General features: G+C 30.3%; 3 protein-coding genes across 4 annotated transcripts in view; 1 reads left to right on the top strand and 2 right to left on the bottom strand.

Annotated features, from left to right (window-relative positions):
- The window catches only part of LOC119686454 (serine-threonine kinase receptor-associated protein-like), a 269,963-nt gene that overhangs the window by 189,710 nt on the left and 61,856 nt on the right, over nucleotides 1-18,397 (bottom strand). The window lies entirely within an intron of this gene.
- LOC119686452 lies at nucleotides 2,068-3,684 on the bottom strand. Of its 2 annotated transcripts, XM_038101036.1 has the most exons (5): nucleotides 3,594-3,684; nucleotides 2,924-3,493; nucleotides 2,647-2,850; nucleotides 2,184-2,579; nucleotides 2,080-2,141 (listed from the first exon to the last, which is right to left on the bottom strand). In XM_038101036.1, the coding sequence occupies exons 2-4, from the start codon at nucleotides 3,471-3,473 to the stop codon at nucleotides 2,230-2,232; spliced, it is 1,104 nt and encodes a 367-aa protein (XP_037956964.1). In that variant the 5' UTR covers nucleotides 3,474-3,493; nucleotides 3,594-3,684; the 3' UTR covers nucleotides 2,080-2,141; nucleotides 2,184-2,229. The 2 variants fall into 2 exon arrangements, with proteins under 2 accessions (XP_037956963.1, XP_037956964.1); XM_038101035.1 differs by having other exon boundaries at nucleotides 2,068-2,579.
- LOC119686453 (serine-threonine kinase receptor-associated protein-like) lies at nucleotides 5,245-16,058 on the top strand. The gene is made up of 3 exons (XM_038101037.1): nucleotides 5,245-5,734; nucleotides 14,965-15,630; nucleotides 15,693-16,058. Exons 1-3 carry the CDS (start codon nucleotides 5,617-5,619, stop codon nucleotides 15,890-15,892), a joined length of 984 nt encoding a protein of 327 aa, XP_037956965.1. The 5' UTR covers nucleotides 5,245-5,616; the 3' UTR covers nucleotides 15,893-16,058.

The following is an 18,397-nucleotide window of genomic DNA, read 5'->3' as shown; positions in this document are numbered from 1 at the left end:
TACAGAAAGTTCATTATCAATGATTGTTTGTCTTCCATATGTTCCACTAAATTCAGATAAAGCGTAGTGAGTTTTATTTGTGTCGGTTCATCTATCTTAACACGTTCATTGAAATCAAATAAATTCGCACATATTTGCTGGCAGATATCTCTTATAAATGCCTGTGATTGCTGAGGAATTTGTCCAGCTATTGTATTTATTTTTTTACAAACTGCATCCATATCAGTTGAGGTCTTCAATACAAAGTTAGTTATAATACATTGTGTTATACTGTCATTTTCGTAGCTCCTCATTGTATCTTCGAACATTTTTATTATTTGGGGCATCTTATAATCATCCTCAGTAAAAACATATGTTAAATTTTTTATCAATTTTGCTGGGAAGTTAGTTATTTTTTTAAAGGAAAACTTACACGAAACTTTGGTATATGCCATCATTTTAGAGATATTATTACTTTCTTCTCTTTCTTTGAAAAATGATGTCCGCTTAGATACTTCTATCTTTGCCGATTGAAAACTGTGTACCGCTGATAGATTTTGATTTAATGGTGGCGATCTAGGACTATCTGTTGATGACACCGCTAATGAAGTTATTTTCTGTAATTGGTTTGATGTTGATGTTATTGGACATAAAAATTCTTCGGAATAATCAACTAAGGTTCGAGTATTTGAAGGTAGTTTGATTTCACTATTAGCGGAATTTTTAGCTCTACGTGAGTTTATTAAAGATGAATTAGCGCCAATTTCTGTACGAAACGAATGCTTGTTTTCTTTAGCCAATGTTTCTACTGTACATGTTACATCGTCTTTTTGCACATCATCTGATGTTATATTATCACAGTCCATATACGTATAATTTTTATTTTTATTTATATTCTTAATACTACATAACTTTTTAACAGTCTTTAAGTTGAGATGAGATGCAATTGTGCTATCATGTTTTGCAGGATCAATATTAATTGTACTTAAGGCATTTTTCTCTTTTAGACGCTCCGAGCGTTTTGTAGGTGAAACAGAAAGTTTCCGATGTTTGAGAATTGGCTCACTTACATTGATCGGTATCTTTCGTTTGCCATCAGTAATTTTAAAATCATTTGATATTATTTCTATATCCTCACTGACTTTTGCTGTGCATATGTTATCATTCTGATGATTATTTACCACGTCCATTGAATTACTGTAAGTTTCACCGTAATTTACATTTTTTGTATCCTTATTTAAAGAAGTCCTTTTGACTTTCTGTATATGTGTATTTTTTGCAGCGCATTCATCTATAATTAACTCACTGCTATCATCACTTTCGGTATCCACATTTTCTATATGCAAAGAATAGAAAGGTGTAAAAGCTTTTGTGAAGGAATGCCCAATTTTCATCGGAGTATTTAAAACTTTTTTGTCTAAAACAATGTTACCGTCACTCTTCAATGGATTCACATTATAAATAGGTTTCAAGGCTTCTTTGAATGAGTCACAAACTTCTTTTGAAGTGCCTGCACTTTCTAAAGTATCTGGAAATTTGTTTACGACTAACGAGGACGTTTGTCCTTCATGTCTTCTTACATTTGAAATCATATATTCGACGTCCGTATTTGAAATTGGATTTAAAACTTCTTCAGAGGAGTTATCAATTCTTTTCATAGTATTTACATCGCACTCATCTATAATTATATTATCACTTGTTTCATTGTTAGATACATTTTTAGCATTAGTATCATTAGTAGGTTTAGTACCAATTTCTTCTGAAATGCTACTGCTTTCCCTATTACCATGTCCTTGTACACTATCGATATCCATATTAAAAATTGGGTTCAGAACTTCTTCAAAGGAGTTATCAATTATTTTCATAGTATTAATAGCACACTCATCTCTAATTATATTATCATTTGTTTCATTGTCAGATACATTTTTAGCATTAGTATCATTAGTAGGTTTCAAGACTTTCTTAAAAGGTTCAACAATTTCTTCTGAAATGTTACTGCTTTCCCTATTACCATGTCCTTGTACACTATCGATATCCATATTAGAAATTGGGTTCAGAACTTCTTCAAAGGAGTTATCAATTATTTTCATAGTATTAACAGCGCACTCATCTCTAATTATATTATCACTTGTTTCATTGTCAGATACATTTTTAGCATTAGTATCATTAGTAGGTTTCAAGACTTTCTTAAAAGGTTCAACAATTTCTTCTGAAATGTTACTGCTTTCCCTATTACCATGTCCTTGTACATTATCGATATTCAATATTAAAAATTGGGTTCTGAACTTCTTCTAAGGAGTTATCAATTATTTTCATAGTATTAATAGTGCACTCATCTCTAATTATATTATCACTTGTTGCATTGCTAATTTCTTCTGAAATGCTACTGCTTTCCCTATTACCATGGCCTTGTACACTGTCTTCCTCACTCTCGACTTGATTTCCTGTATCCATATTATCACATTTTTCTAAAATATTTGAATTAATATTTTCGTAACCATCATTAGCTACAACATGATCATCTCTGCTATTTACTTCTTCAATCGATAATCCAGATTCAATAATCATATGATCATCTGGTTTTTCGACTTCATTTTTATCTGTAAAAGTTTTTATTATAATATAGTTTTTAGAAAAAAATATTTTTTTTCGTTTTCGTATAATTACATTTATGGTTATCCAATGTTCTTAAATCAATATAAGATACACCAACAGATTTATCCTGCGAAGATACTTTTAATTCATTTTTCATGGTCTGCTTGCTTTTTTTAAAACTCCATTTCTTTTTTTCTGGCATCAGGCCCACATTGGCTTCGTTGGATGAAGTCGAATCTTCATCTTTTATTTCTTTTTGGAGACATTGTGATGGATCTATTATTGTAAAATGTACAAATTATTATTTGTAAAATGTTAATTAATTTCTTTTTAAATAAATATTAAATACCTTTATTATAGTTTGTGATATAACAATTCATACTATTATATGCAGATTTTATTATAGAATAAAGTCCATCATCATTTATTTGTATCGGATCTGTTTGTGTACTTTCGTTATTTCTATTGAAACCATCTATAAACCCAATGCTACGAGTAACACCTCTCAGTTTGGTACACGTTTTAGCATTCTTACTAATCAGCATTAATTCTGCCGGGTCAGTAATAGGAGTTACTGGGCGAAGAAATTTCAACTGCTTATTGTAAGCCAACAATTCTGGAAACAGGTCTGGAAACTGAACACCTACATCAATTGATCGAGTTAAATCACGCGTAGTCGTACCTCTTGTTGTACGATTTGGTCTTTCGTGGCCACATTTCGCACATTTTTTGGATTTAAGTTTTCTTTCTAAAATTAAACATTTTTTTTCACAACAGTCCAACATATAGCGCAAATGTTTTATTTCTCTCTCATAATTAACTATGCTATTATGTTTTTTTGCGATGTTGTGTATAAATTCGAAAACGGGCGGCAGTTCCACTTCGTCTTCCATCTCCATTTGAAGGAACGCATAAGTTTCTATATAACAAAAAAGAATTATATTAATTATATATATAACTTCGTAATTATTACAATAATATCAATTTTAAACACTTCATTATATTTTTAATTAAACTACCTCAACAAATCTTACTATTAACATTTACCGGCGCGGATGCCGTTATAAAAGAGTATGCAACACAAGTTGCCAATTTCACGTCACATTTGTTTTTAAAGTTACATTGATTACTGACCTTATGTCAATTTTGACGTGCAATCACGCTGTTCCAAGTTTGTATGATGCCTGTGCGTTTATACAGTACAATAATAATTTATGTTACTCGGTGTGTTCTGTTCATTGGTTATATAGCGTTTACACTGGCCGAAAATGGCTCATTTTGAATGAGCCATTTGAAAGTGTTTACATTCGTTATACTTCATTTGTTCTCATTTCAAACAGCTGATTTTTAAACTTGCCTGTTGATTTGATTTTTGGCCTGTGTCAAAAAAATATTGCATGAAGATTAAATATGCCTTCAAACCTTACAATATATATATATATTATAACTTAAAACATATTTTTAACTTCGATTAATTACTTTTTGGGAAGTAAAAGTTCTAAAAAGAGTTGCATCGTTTTCAAGACAAATGCAACCACAAAACATCTGTTTACCTTTCCTTGTAAATATATCAAAAACAGCTTTCCCTTAATTGTCAAAATGCCATGAATAGCTTTTATTTAGAGTTTGTTCAATATATTCCTTGGTATTTGAAACATATTTGGAATGCATTCGAACGTCGTTGGGACGCATTCATACAGAATGTGATGGAACGGATCGCATTCGCGCTTGAAATTTTGTATGCAAGAATGAGCCATTCGCTTCTCATTTTCGATTTTTGACCAAAATGAATCATTTTCGGCCAGTGTAAATGCCGTATTAGACTTTTGCAAGATTTTTTACTTTACTTTGCAAATACGTACAATAATAAATAAGTTATATTATATTTTATAAATTTCTATATATATCTATATGCTATATATATATCGTTAAGAGACCTATTAATCATAATAAAAATAATAGCCGTAATTTTTTCTTTCAGAGCAGGAAAAATATAACATTAACTCTGGTTGAAAGAAATTGGCAGCACTTTTAAAATAAGTTGAATGCTTTTGTTTGACATATGTTTTCTGTTGTGCTGTATACAATATGATATAATACGAACGACTTGAATTTTGAAAGATATTTTCATTGAACATTCACAATAAACTGGTTTTTAAATTTGGCTGCATTAAAACTTTAGTCTTAAATTTTTTGCAAGTAAAATCTAACTCCTTGAGGATTTAAGTTGCGAATATTTTTTTACTATTCTGTAAGAAAAAATTATGGCTAATATATATCTAGTAGGTTACTTCCATGTATAGTACTAGTTCCCACTATGTTCACTGATGTTTCTCTTGTTTCGTTTAAATACTATTTTTTTTGATAAAAGATTCAAGTTTATCAATGTATTTTAATGTATTTTATTTTATCTCATTTTGTTCCGTTTAAATAATATTTTTTTGATAAAAGATTCAAGTTTATCAACGTATTTTAAGTTATTTTTATATTCTGTGGCAAGATAAATGTCCGCCACATATACACAAAGAATTAATGACACATTTTAGTACAGCGGCTTCTCGACTCTGCAAGCTCTGCAAGAGGAAGGTAACCCTAGTTTGCTACTTTTTTATATTTTGAAGCTACTCTGATGTGTGTCAAAAATTATCTGAGTATTTTGTTTTTTATTCATTTATAAACCGTCACCGTCGTCGTTGGGTAGAAATTTTCGTTTTACTGAGAAGTTTTTTAATGTATTAAACATTATAAATTTTTCTAGTAATAACCAAAATACGAAAAACATACAAAAAGCAATTATTAAAATTTGTTGTGTCTTTAAAATTTAAAGTATTGCGAAGTGTGATAGAAAGAACTTTTCACGTTTTAAGTTAACTTCTATATATTTTATGCAAAAAGTTATTGTTTAAATATTTGCGATATTTATTTATATGTCGTCAGTAATATTTGAAAATAAAAGTATACAAATATAAATTCAATAATCAAATAAGTAAAAAAATCATACTAAATTTTTATAAAATCAAATCATTTTTATTGCGTGTAAATATGACCTCGAATTTGCGACAGATACCTTTGACCTGCAGTGGACACACTCGTCCAGTTGTGCATTTGGATTTTAGTGATATATGTGAGAGTGGATATTATCTCATTTCGGCTTGTAAAGGTACGTGTAGCTTTTTTTGTTTTTATAGATTAACATATAAATATATTCGCTTATTTGAATTTGTTTATTTGGTGTCTAAGACAGAAAATTGTCGCTACTGGGTTTATTTAATCAAAAATCACTTGCTCTTGTTCTCTATTGGCAACACATTTTGATACAAATCGTATTTCGAAGTGCTTTCCTCAGCCAGTTCACCTTTATTATATCAAACTGTTTGCGCTAAACATTGTTGTAGACAACTCACTTCTGTTTGTCTCATTGATGACTTGCCCACATTATTTTTATAAGAACATGTAGCATTCATGTTGGACTTTGAAATTAAACCCAAACGTTTTACATAATTAAAACAGAAATTGTTAAATTCAATAAATGTAATCTCTCAGTGCTTTCACAAGTTGTTATTCAATGATTTACATTCGTAAATGCCTTTGTTTCGTCTTTATAAGGTTCTGTTGGCCTTTCTGAACGTGGCACATCTTCAATATTCGATTTGTAGGAATGAAATCACATACAAGTGATTGGAGAATTTTATAGCTCACCACTAACGCGTTCCTTCAATTCACGTTCACCGTTAGCATAATAAATGTTACTAATTTGTTTCTTTGCTTTGATAGTAAAAAATAAAATAAATCTAAAGTGTCTACTTCGACCCATATTAGATGAAGCACCAACGAAACGATTTTTTCCACTTAACAATCCAACTACTCCAACTAACTCCAATTTGTTTAATTCCTCTATTGAGAAAAGACGGAATTCCTTTGCGATCACCCAATAGCATAAATAAGTTTGAGTCATTTCTGTATGTATCTTTAGGTGATTTTTTATATATAGATATACTTTAGTAAAGAAAGTATAGGAATGCGATCTGAGAGCTTCTAGTTTATTGTGTCTATAGATATTTTAACTCAAACTCACACAGCCTGACAGACATGCAAGTTATGTAAATTATTAAAATTATCAATTAAAGAGAATAATTTCCGACATACCAATATCATTGATATTTCTATAGAATACACTGAATCAATGCAAGTAACTTGTATAACTTCCCTTCCATCACAGTTGGTAGTAACAACATAAGCCGAATTTTTTTCTTTCAGAGTTGTAAAAATACAGCATTAAACCTGGTTGATACAAATTGGCATCACTTTTAATATATGTTAAATGTCTTTTTTGACATAAATTAGTTTAAAAACTAATTAATTTAAATAGAAGAAAACAAAATGAATATTAGAAGGGCAATGATAAGCGTTGTTATCTTATATATTTCAATTGATTAATTTACTTATGTATTTGAATTAATTAGTAAATGAAATGCTCATATGATCTTAACGGATAACTAGAATTTTGCAACATATTTCCAGAGAGCATTCACAATAGACAGATATTTAATTTTGGTTGCTCTGAAACTTAAGACGTAAAATTTTCTATGAGTAAAACTTAACTCTGAAGATTTTAAGAGCATCGTTGTTGCTTCACATGTCACATGCTACTCTGAAAGAAAAAATTATGGATATAAAAACGCTACTAATAATTGTGTATTATATAGGTTTTAAATTACTCAAAAAAGATCGTTGCTGTGGGATAATGCAGTCCATATTATTTACATTAATTGCATTTCAGAAAATATAAATGCGATAACAAATTTGAGTTTCCTTTACAAATATGTACCATCTGTTTGGTTATTATACTGTTTACCATATTATCTATAGAACGTTGATGTTTAATTTATGAGTACTAAACTAAACATATAAAACAAATCTTTATCATGTCAAAATTATATACCTATCACAAATGCAACAGAATCATGTACGTAAAATATTTCTATGTTGAAATAACTTTATCAAAAGCAATATCCCCTATTGTACCATACAAAAGATCATTCTAATGAGGCTCACTATTAACTTTAAATAATATATTACAGAATATAATTCATTATATCGATATTCGTCATTACTAGATTATTCCTACTTGCATTACAGAATCTGATCTTAGGATCAATTTTTAAACTAATTCAAAGTTTATACGAATATGTCTATTGAAAAAAACCCATTAGGTTACAGTGGTAGTCTTGCACAACAAAGCTCATTTGAGCTCAAATAATGGCTCGTTGTAATAAAACGAATTAACATTGTTTATACACAGACCAAAAGAACCCACAAAAGAATCGCGGTCTACAGACAAAGCTAAAAGGTATGGCTACTACCTCAATCTAGTAAAAGTGAACCAACTTGGTAAGTCTATAAACTTGTCTAATTTTGATATTTGTATCACGACGGTAGGAAGAGGCCCCCAAAGATTTTTAATCTTCTGTTGGCCAAACATGGGAGTTAATATAGAAGGAAAAATACGGATTTTAACTCCTCTTTAGTCCAACAACCAAAAGTCATTATATCGTAGATCCAGTATCATAGTATATAGTGTATAGATCCTAGTACATAGTAACCTGTAGCATCGGTACCTGTTGTTAAGCATATTTCTGACTGTTACGTTTCTTGAACAGTTTTGACCAGATCGATCTTGAGATTTCACACGAGTTTACATTTGCCTAACTTTTTTTTTAGATATACTGAGATATTTTTATTTAATAGACAGCTGGCGTTGCAAGTGGGATACCAATATCCTAGCAATCCAGTGTAAAATGATTGGAAAAATTTATGGGGGTCTTAACAACAAATCTTCCTTTGTAACATCAATTGTCTCTCTGTAAAAATTAAGAGAATAACTTTTAATGTTGGGTAAATTAGTATTTTGAAAATTGTATGAAATTGAACCTATTCGATTCAAATGTTCCATTCAAGCTGCTCGATCATCGATCTCAGTCTCTATAGAAGCTAAGGAAAAAGCTTTTAAAGTTGAACAATTTAGTATTTTAGGGACTAGATGGAATTTTAACTGTTTGACCCAAATGTTCTATTCAAGTTGGACCTTTAATCGCCATTCTATTTATTTATTCATTTCGATAAATAAAAATAGATGAACGAATAAGGAAAAGTTTATTAACACTTATTATAAATATATTAGTTTTTAAAGTAAACCTATTAAGGCGCTATCCAACAAGGCTAGGAGGCTATCCAACAATAATAGTATAGATAAACTTAATTTTTTTGATGCTGTACAATAATGTTATTATAATTATATTGAACCATATTTTGATATTGTAATGAAAGTAACTGCAGAAGCTCCATCGTTCGTGGGTTTGCAAATGATTTATTTTGTAAAACATATTTGCCCTAAAAATAAGTAATCATTTTTGATTGCAATTCATAATTCGGAATTATTCTATTAACAAGAATGATCAAGTTAAAAATATTGTTGAGTTTTTTTGTTTAATTAACCAAATCTCTCCATTGACACAAAACCAGTTAATCAGTATGAGTTCACATTCTCTTACCTTACCTAGTTTGCAATATGAAGGAACCTTGACCCACATGAATCAACGCGTTATCAACATTCGCGCTTGTTCCTGCCTTGACGTGAAATTCACATAAGCGAACTTAAAAATTTAAAACTAGTTTTATCTCCAACGTTTGTATGTCATGTGTATAAACTCTTATTGAAGTTTTAATATATAAATTTACAACTAAATGTGTTCGCTTGTAAGCCATATTTTGTTCTATGCGGAAACCGTGTTATTAAACAATCATGTAAATAAGTATCAGCAAATAATTTTATCAGTGCATGTGTTAGTCTACATAATTTTGTTTAGAATATCAGGAAGTACCTTGATACTTCCATATACACTGTTAACGCTTTGATTATTCTTCGTAGAAATGTTGAATCGGTTGCATTCTTTGTTTTGTTATTTTTTGAAACTGTTGTTATTGTTTTATAAATTTGTTATATATGTCACACAATATAACAATATTTTCTGCATAGAGCATATAGAGAGAAAGGTATCTGGTGGAATGAGCTGATCATATCTAGTGTAGAAAAAATCTAGTTCTTCCTAGTTAAACCAGCACGCCTTCTAAGCTTAACGGTTTAGTGAGAATTTATTATTAACTATCTTTTGTTCAGTTTTCTATATTATTTTACTAGTCGACATATTTTGCTCCCTCGGGTACTAGGATATATGAGAGTTATATGTTCTTTGAGACAGAGATAGCTAAATTAAATCGCCTTGTAAGAACTCATTTACTTCAGTTTTAATGTCACAATATGTGACAATATAAGATTTATATATATATATGCATCAACCATTATTGTGCTCAAGTGGGTTTTCGTTCATATATAGAAAGTTTTATAAACGCCCATTATAAGTTGCGATTATTTTTTTGCTACTCTGAAAGAAAAAATTACGGCTATTCTTAAATACCCCACTTGGCGGCGTAAATTAAAAGTTTCCCATAGAAAACATAGTACGAATAAATCTTCATTTAAAATTTTAACTAATATCATTTGTCTACTAATCTTTCTTTTAATATATTATGTTGATGCTGTTTGAGCCAGTGCACTTAAGCACTTTTACTCTTTCTTAACTCGATGTATTTTCAAAACCCCTCTTTACCCCTTGACTAGATTATTGTTTATCATTTCATCAGACTAAGCAATAATTGACCTCAGATCTGCATACCTCCCGAGGAGCCTGTGACCATTTTGAGATTTGATAACGCGGTGTTGGTAAGTCTGTCAGTTTTCACAAATAATTTCAGTGCTCTATCCTTAATGTATTTTTTGATGGAGTCAATCTTGATGTCCCTGAGGACAATATCTAAATTATCACTTAACATAACTATAATTAACCTTTTCAAAGTCAGAATAGTCAGAAATGTGACAAAATTATTGCATTTAATTATAAATAAATTAAAACATTAATAACCTTTAGCGATACCATATGTATTATAAATAATATGTGTTGAAGTTTTACTAAAACTTTAAAGTTTATTATGATTGTTCAATAATGTTGAATATCTACCCGTTGTTGAGATAATTTAAATAGATTGCAACTTATTTATAATTATAATGGAGTCTCCTAAATAACAGTTTACGAAAATGCAAAAAAAAATGTTAAGAAAAAGCGAACGTAATAAATTCTGAATTGAAATTATTTAAAAAGTGCATCGGGGACGAGAGCTGCAAAAAAAATGACCAGCTCACCTTGATTTTAAGAGCGTCCATAGAACGTAAATGCATCGCACGATAATTGTACGTCCATAAAAAGTTTGTTGTCTCGATGCTGTTGTTATGCGTAAAGACAAGTAATGAACATTAATTTATGTTTATTTTAATGTTTTAGTCTTTCAAATTAATGGATATATAATTAGCATTAACTCTATCAGTTAAAACTACACCTATGATATTAATTAATAAATAATGCGTAACAGGGCATATTACTATTGAGTGTTACTATTTAGCATTCTAAAGTCTATATATAAATTGTTATATACTCGTACATATAGTTATGTATTGACTAGTGATCTTTTTAGCTGAAATCCATTGTACCTTAATCTCCTCTATAACGTGGTATCCTTACAACGCGTTTTTATATTACGCGATTTTAATTTCGGAAGACTAGATTAGAGTGGCATCAAAGTGGACGATCACTAATAGTAGCAGGTTGTGATACAACTAAGACGATCACCAAATGCAAATGTAAAGTACAAAATGATGCGCATAGAAAAGCAAAAGAACAAGCACGACTCCTATATTTAGGTAAAGTTGCCTACCCTGAAAAGTGAATAAACTTGGCCATCTCCCAATTTTTTATGGTTTATAACTCAGTCAGTGACTCTTAAGATATATAATCTCCTTCTGGTTAATATGGGCAGTGACACATAAGATAAAACACAGCTTCGCCCTCTTCTGCAAAGCCACAGCTATGACAATATGGGAAAGACCAAGTCTCATTAGAGTCTCCCTAACATGGAGTGACCTAACATCAACCATACTGACTCTGACATGTGTGGTTTGGCAAGCTCGTCACTAAGTTGAACACTGATAAGTCAAGCCAACTCAATGAAAGAAGTCTGACACTCGGATTATTAACGATTCAATTGATAGTCTGCGGGTACAGAAAACGTCACAAGTTTATTTAAAATCTTAGTATTTGTGAATATGAATTTTGGAATGCAATTATAACATTTAAGACAATGTTTCCGCGTTTTTTCTTTACCAAAATTTTAAAAAAAATATAAATATTATATATATAAAGAGTGAAATACTTCAGTCATAATTAAAACTCTTTAAAAAGTCAGAAACATTATTGATAAATTTGAAAGAATTATGAAATACAATTACGAGTCAACAATTTGCAGACCATTGTACAGTGGTATGCTCACCGAAGCATTCCTATCTCCTAGTGCTATTTGGCGAGGATGCCCCACTCTTTTGCTCTTGACTATTCTTTTTATTATTCCGTTTGACATTTGATAAGTAAAATGCTAGAATCGTCTGGGGTCTTTAAAATAAAATTGAAAAATTAATAAGTGCGTCTAGAGTCTTTATGTCGCCGCTGTCTCCAACTATTAGTAAAGCTAACTCTCTAAAGCATATATAAAAATTTAAACGATTGATATACCATACATATGTGTTAAAACCGTAGTTGCTAAAGGAGAGGCTTCTCAGCTGACTAACTGTCTACCAATGACTTATTATAAAAAATAAATAATATTTGTTAATAATAATAATTTTTTAAGAAATAAAAAATTTGGTATAATGGAATTTAGCATTTAGCATTTCGATGTGGGTCGTTTCACATTTTACTTATATCGAAAAACTCGCAAATAAAATTTTTATAATTTTGTAATTTTTTTTACTCTTCAGTATGTTTAATGTTCTCTCGACGAGTTTGTAAACGTAAATGCATTTAATTAGTTTTTATTTTTATACACAATATTGTTGCAAATTGATGTTGTGCAGTTTGCTTGGCAGTCAGGTTGGCCTGTCAGGTCGTTGGCATTGATGCAGTCATTCAGTCAAGGTTGCTTCCGCTATTTTAATCGCTTTCTGTGTAAAGCAAAACATTGAATGAAGTTTTTGTTATTCGTATTTGTTTTTGTAAATGCAAGCGTGACTTCTCAGTTTAAAAAATTCTCAGTTTCGAGTCATGTTTCTTACCCTTCTCTTGTAACTTTAAAGATTTTTCTTCTTTCATGTAATTATCACATGGACAATTAGCAATCAATTTAACTACTTGCAAGGATAAACTGAACAGTCTCTTTAATCAAATTGGGAAGCACTTATTTGTGGTCAAAAATAATTACATAGTCCACCAAAAACATTTAAGGTGAAACAACGGACACACTAGTTACCTAAAATGGCTTGTAAAGAATGCCTTAGCGTTGGTTTGGGTTTATAGCTGACATTCATTTAGCGGCTCCGATTCTGTCATACGCTATGTATATTTTGCCGATAATATAAAAACTTATAGTAGCATGAAAAATACTTAATTTGATTTATTGGAAGCATTTAAGGGAAAAGTAAATAACATGGTATTATCCAATGTTGTAGTGTCCTTAAAATTATTTGTGCCAGGCGTCATAACTCATTTATTCAAATAAGTCAGTATCTTACAATCGAAATGGTATACTTTATATACGTATACATTTGTAAGTTCATTTTGTTTTAATTTTTCTATCTCTTGTTACGAGCTCACTTCGCCTGTAGCCAGTTTTGGTTCACGGTTGGTATATTATCTTTTACCAATCGGTATAGTTTATAATAGAAGGAAATTCTTTCAAATTTACACTATAGTCTAAGCATTCTTACTCATTCTTTCTAATTAAACTAAATTTATAACACCACAATTTTTTATTTAATCAAACTTTGAACTATTTTAAAAAGTTTCTCAATTTAAAGTCTAGAAAAAAATACACACTATTCTGTTTTGCATCGGTACTTTTGATTCTATAAAAAAATTTGTCTCTTTCAATTGGTCTCTTCAAAGTCATGCTCTATCGGTTACGGTGTAGTTTACTTGTAACTAATCGCCATCTGTATTTTGGTTTCATTTTGAATAGTATAACGCTACGTATCTTTCCTAATAGATGCATAGCGCCAGATTTTATGTCTTTGTTGAATATGTCTTTGAAAGAAATGTCTGCTTATATACTAGAACTACAGTACATAGGAATTTATAAGAGAACAAACGTAATTTTAAGTAAATGAATAATTAGTATTACATTTTAAGGCTGGAATTATTTTTGATTTGTCTGTATAAAGCATGGACCTTAAAAATTTCTGTAAAATATAATCTACGTTAGAACTCCAATGCAGTACACAATATAGCCATGCTTTAATAACTCTGACTATATAACATGTGATACAGTCTTGTTAAAACCAAGAGTCCTGGAAAACATGTTCTGTCATATATTCAAAAATAATCCAACATTCAGGACTCTGTTGCACTTGTGTTGAACGGTAATATTCTAATTTTTTTTAAACAAATACAACTTCATAGGTATATCACTTATCCATACACAGCACAAAATTTTACATTTTTAAGCTTACTTCGGAAGCTGATATATCTTCTTTAACTCTTCACTAATATGTTTTATTGAAAAATCGGTTGATACAAAAGTGAGTACTATAAACCTAATGCTTAGCATTCTCTAAACCGTATCTTTTGTGATAAAGTGGATGAAACACTGTTTAAACACCAAACCTAAAGGACTTTTTTAAAGGTAAACATGTAAAACATCTGACTTGTAAATAGCGTTCTTTTGATAAGCTGTAACTTCTCCTATATAAGTAAGGATTGAAGATACTTCACACCAAACTCATTACTATTGCTTTGAACTTTTGTATGCCTTACTAACTATTTATACTTTATAGTTAGTAAATATAAGAGTACACTCTATTGTTTTGGGTTTTCTACCTCCGTGTAGCTTGTATAAATGTATATATTTAGTATAATTTTATTTGTGTTTACTTTAAGAATTTATTGGTCAGGTATACTATAATCAGCTTAATATAATTTCCTATATAAAAATCATATTTTTTGTTTTTCAATCCTCTCATATTAATGCAATTAATGTGTTTTCCATTAGCGCATTAAGAATTTGAAGTGAATTTCCGTACTTGAAAATAAAAACAGTGCCGTTCATTGTGTTTTCTGTCTGAATCATTTTTGTTGTTTTTTCTTATGATGTAGTTCACCTTGTTGGATAAGTTTTTGCTTGTAAAATGCAATCATTCAAATGATTTTAAAAATTTAAATTATTTCAATATTTTACACATTGATTGATCTTAAATATATTAATCGCACACATGTTGTTCTCCTTTAATTTTAGATGGCAGTCCTATGTTGCGCCAGGGTGATACTGGTGATTGGGTGGGCACTTTTGAAGGACATAAAGGTGCGGTTTGGGGTGTAGCACTTAACAAGAATGCAACTTTAGCTGCAACTGGAGCTGCGGATTTTACTGGAAAAGTATGGAACGCAGTTACCGGTGCTGAAATACATAGCTTTCAGCATAAACATATAGTGAAAACAGTAGCATTCGATAAATGTTCTGAAAATATTGTTACTGGTAGCAGTGAAAAGTTTGTAAGAGTGTTCAATCTAGAACAACCGAATATGGAACCGGAAATCTACGCTGGTCATAGTGGAACCATAAAACGGGCACTCTTTTGTCGTGATGATAAATGTATAGTTTCGGCAGCAGAAGATAAAACTGTACGACTTTGGGATCGCTTAACGGGCAACGAAATACAAAGATTACAATTTACACATAATCCTAATAGTTTAGAAATTTCAGCTGACAATCATATTTTGACAATAACTCACGGAGGTAGTATTAGTTTTTGGGAAGTAGATACATTAAAGAAATTGAAGGAAATAAAAGTACCGACGAATGTTTCGTCTGCTAGTTTACATCCGGATAAACATGTTTTTGTTTGTGGAGGCGAAGATTTTAAGATGTATAAATTTGATTATATTACTGGGAATGAAATTGGTAAGTTTTAGAATTTTTCAATAACAATGGAAAACCTTAAAAGCATTTTTCCTCTCGTTTAGAATCTTTTAAAGGTCATTTTGGACCAGTCCACTCAGTTAAATTTAGTCCTGATGGCGAACTTTATGCGAGCGGATCAGAAGATGGTACGCTGAGATTATGGCAAACTACTGTAGGAAAAACATATGGACTTTGGAAATGCACTGAACCTGGAGAGTTAAATAATTCCTTGAATTCCCCACGTGAAGTTCATGCTAACTGAAATAGAAAGGATAGCAAACTGTCATGAAAAAAAAAAACGACAATTAAATTGCATTAAGTTAAGAAGAGTAGCATAATAATTTTATAAGCAAATCTTGAACACAAAATTATTTTATATTTTTTAAACTCTCATCATCAAACTTAATTTTAAAAAATTATTTTATTTTATACAAAAACAAAAAAATCTTAACAATAATTTTTAAAAAATTCTCGAATCATATATATTTGAACATTTATTATAACACTAAAGTCTTTCCACATGTATCTTGTCCTTTCACTATATATTGTATTTAATTCAAACTTAAAATTCATGAATCAATGATGAATATATATTTTTGTAAAAAATAAATAATAAAAAAATATAAAGTAGTACACCAGAAACCAATTATTTCTTGCCAGCATTTAAAAGTTGTGCAAAATTAAAAATAAATTATATATGGTTATCTCTCAAAATTATACATAATCGATCTCTTCAGATTTGCGTACATAAATAAAGAATATTTAAATGCCATCAAAAAGTCTATGAATTGGATCATCTACATTGAATTTGTATTACACATAATAAAGCATATTTAATAAAATTAATATTGAATATATCTTATAAAGAAATATTTATTATTACTAATTTAAGTTTCGAGTGCTATTTATATCTTTTAAAATAGATTACGCTTAAACTTATTTCACTAAACAAAAAAAAAAATACAATTTTGATTAAGATAAATTTCTCCGAAAAATATTAACCTGATTGAAATATTACTTATAGTTCCACATATAACAGTTCTAAAATTACGAAGTTTCATTGAGCAATCGTTTTGTTTTGTAATGCTTGTTCTTTCATTGTTAGTGCTAGTCGTAACCGTTTGGGTAACAAAAAAATATATTAATTGCAAAATATTTTACTTTTTAATACAGTTAAAATAAAATTATATACTAAAGCAGAATATAGCAAAGACTCTATAGCTTAAGTTAGGTTAATGTGGCTGACCGTCAGCTACATATAAACTTATTGGTCTCTTGTCAAACCAAAAGAATCAAGCCCTACACGATGTTTTGTAGTAGACATCATAAAGAAGTCCAACGCATTGCAGCATCCTTCAGCCTCTCAACAATGCGAGACATAAATATATGATATATGTCAAAGCCTGCTTAACTTCCAGCTCTCTACACTTTTTATATTCATCACTATTGGTGGTCATGTATGCGTGTACCGCTGGAAACAGTAGCCCATATATCTATGATAGTTATGATAGTTAATCTAGTAGTCTATTAACTACTAACCTTTCTTGCCTTTCTAATTTTCTCAACATTTTTTGGACATAATGTGATGAGTTTTTTGCCTTTATCGCTGCATAACTATATACATAAAAGTTTAATTTGGAGTTGCATTCCATTTTAATGTACCTAGCTCTACAACCATATATTTGCACTATTCTTTCTACAGCTTTTCTAGTTTTAAGAACATTTTTGGATGTAATAAATTGTTAGGTTATTGAATTTTTCTTCTGGAATGTCAAACAACTGGGTCTCACCTTTGACTCTAAACTCATCTGAAACGCTAACTTGGTAAAAACAGTACTTAAAGCGACATGTCGTTCTTCAATCCCAATTGTTGAAGACCAGTTGCCGTCTTCAACCTCAAAATCTCCTCTGGCGCTTCTACATCGAGCTATCCTTTTGGAGAAAGCTAGTGTAAATACTAGTTGCGTAGCGCTACTTGACAAAGTAAGAATGATGGCAGCATCGTATAAGTTACTGAAGCTCTGTGCTTCACTTCCACGAAAACTCTAATCACGTTATTTCCTTGTGTCCCATCCAGGCTTTTGGTGAAATCGTAAACTAAGCTAGTGGCAAATAGACTTAATCGCTAGTCCAGAACTGAAATAAGACAAGAAAGTATACTAAATCAGGATTTATTATCCCTTAGTTCTAACAATTGTACGTCTTGTTACCTATACATTGTTGAAGAGTCCGGTTCCTTTATACCAGGAAGAGATCTAGAAAAGATCTAGATAATCTAGATAGAAGAGACCTTAACATTTTCACGATTTCAAACTAAACGACAGAGTTGGCAATGGAATTTATATATGAAATATATGAACAGCGAAGGTGGTATTAAATTTGTGATAGACATTAGAGCTATTTACTTTAAAGTCGACATTGATGGATTTCTAGTTGTCTAGGTTCTGCAATGTCCAACTCAAATGGGTACCTGTACATAAATACACTTCAAGCAAATAGAAAGTAAAGAAACGTGCCAAAGCACGCGATCTGTTTCAACTAAAGTGGAATAAAGTCGGTACTATAGTATGCGTGTTGATTAAATATTGCGTATTAGGAAAGTAAGTAATAAAACTTGGTCAGTTATAGATGGGACCAAAGATTTAGAATATTCTTCAAGACAATGATGGCTACTGAAATATGAGGTGGAGTACAATTTCATTTAATAATTCGCCTTATGTGTCACTGCCAATCATCGACTAGAAGAAGATTCAAAATATTTGAGACC

Source organism: Teleopsis dalmanni, chromosome 2 (genome assembly GCF_002237135.1).
Source record: "Teleopsis dalmanni isolate 2A chromosome 2, ASM223713v2, whole genome shotgun sequence".
Classification (NCBI taxonomy): Eukaryota; Metazoa; Arthropoda; class Insecta; order Diptera; family Diopsidae; genus Teleopsis; species Teleopsis dalmanni.
Note: the sequence above shows the minus strand (reverse complement) of the source record. Positions and strands in the feature narration are given on the sequence as shown.

What these genes read in the sequence shown, in the direction of transcription:
- LOC119686452 (XM_038101035.1), bottom strand. Translation starts at nt 3,473, where the DNA reads ATGGAGATGGAAGACGAAGTGGAACTGCCGCCCGTTTTCGAATTTATA. An exon ending in TATCACAAACTATAATAAAG is followed by an intron (nt 2,851 to 2,923) that starts GTATTTAATATT and finishes TTACAATAATAG; the next exon opens with ATCCATCACAATGTCTCCAA. An exon ending in AACATTGGATAACCATAAAT is followed by an intron (nt 2,580 to 2,646) that starts GTAATTATACGA and finishes AAACTTTTACAG; the next exon opens with ATAAAAATGAAGTCGAAAAA.
- LOC119686453 (XM_038101037.1), top strand. Translation starts at nt 5,617, where the DNA reads ATGACCTCGAATTTGCGACAGATACCTTTGACCTGCAGTGGACACACT. An exon ending in TCTCATTTCGGCTTGTAAAG is followed by an intron (nt 5,735 to 14,964) that starts GTACGTGTAGCT and finishes CTTTAATTTTAG; the next exon opens with ATGGCAGTCCTATGTTGCGC. An exon ending in TATTACTGGGAATGAAATTG is followed by an intron (nt 15,631 to 15,692) that starts GTAAGTTTTAGA and finishes CCTCTCGTTTAG; the next exon opens with AATCTTTTAAAGGTCATTTT.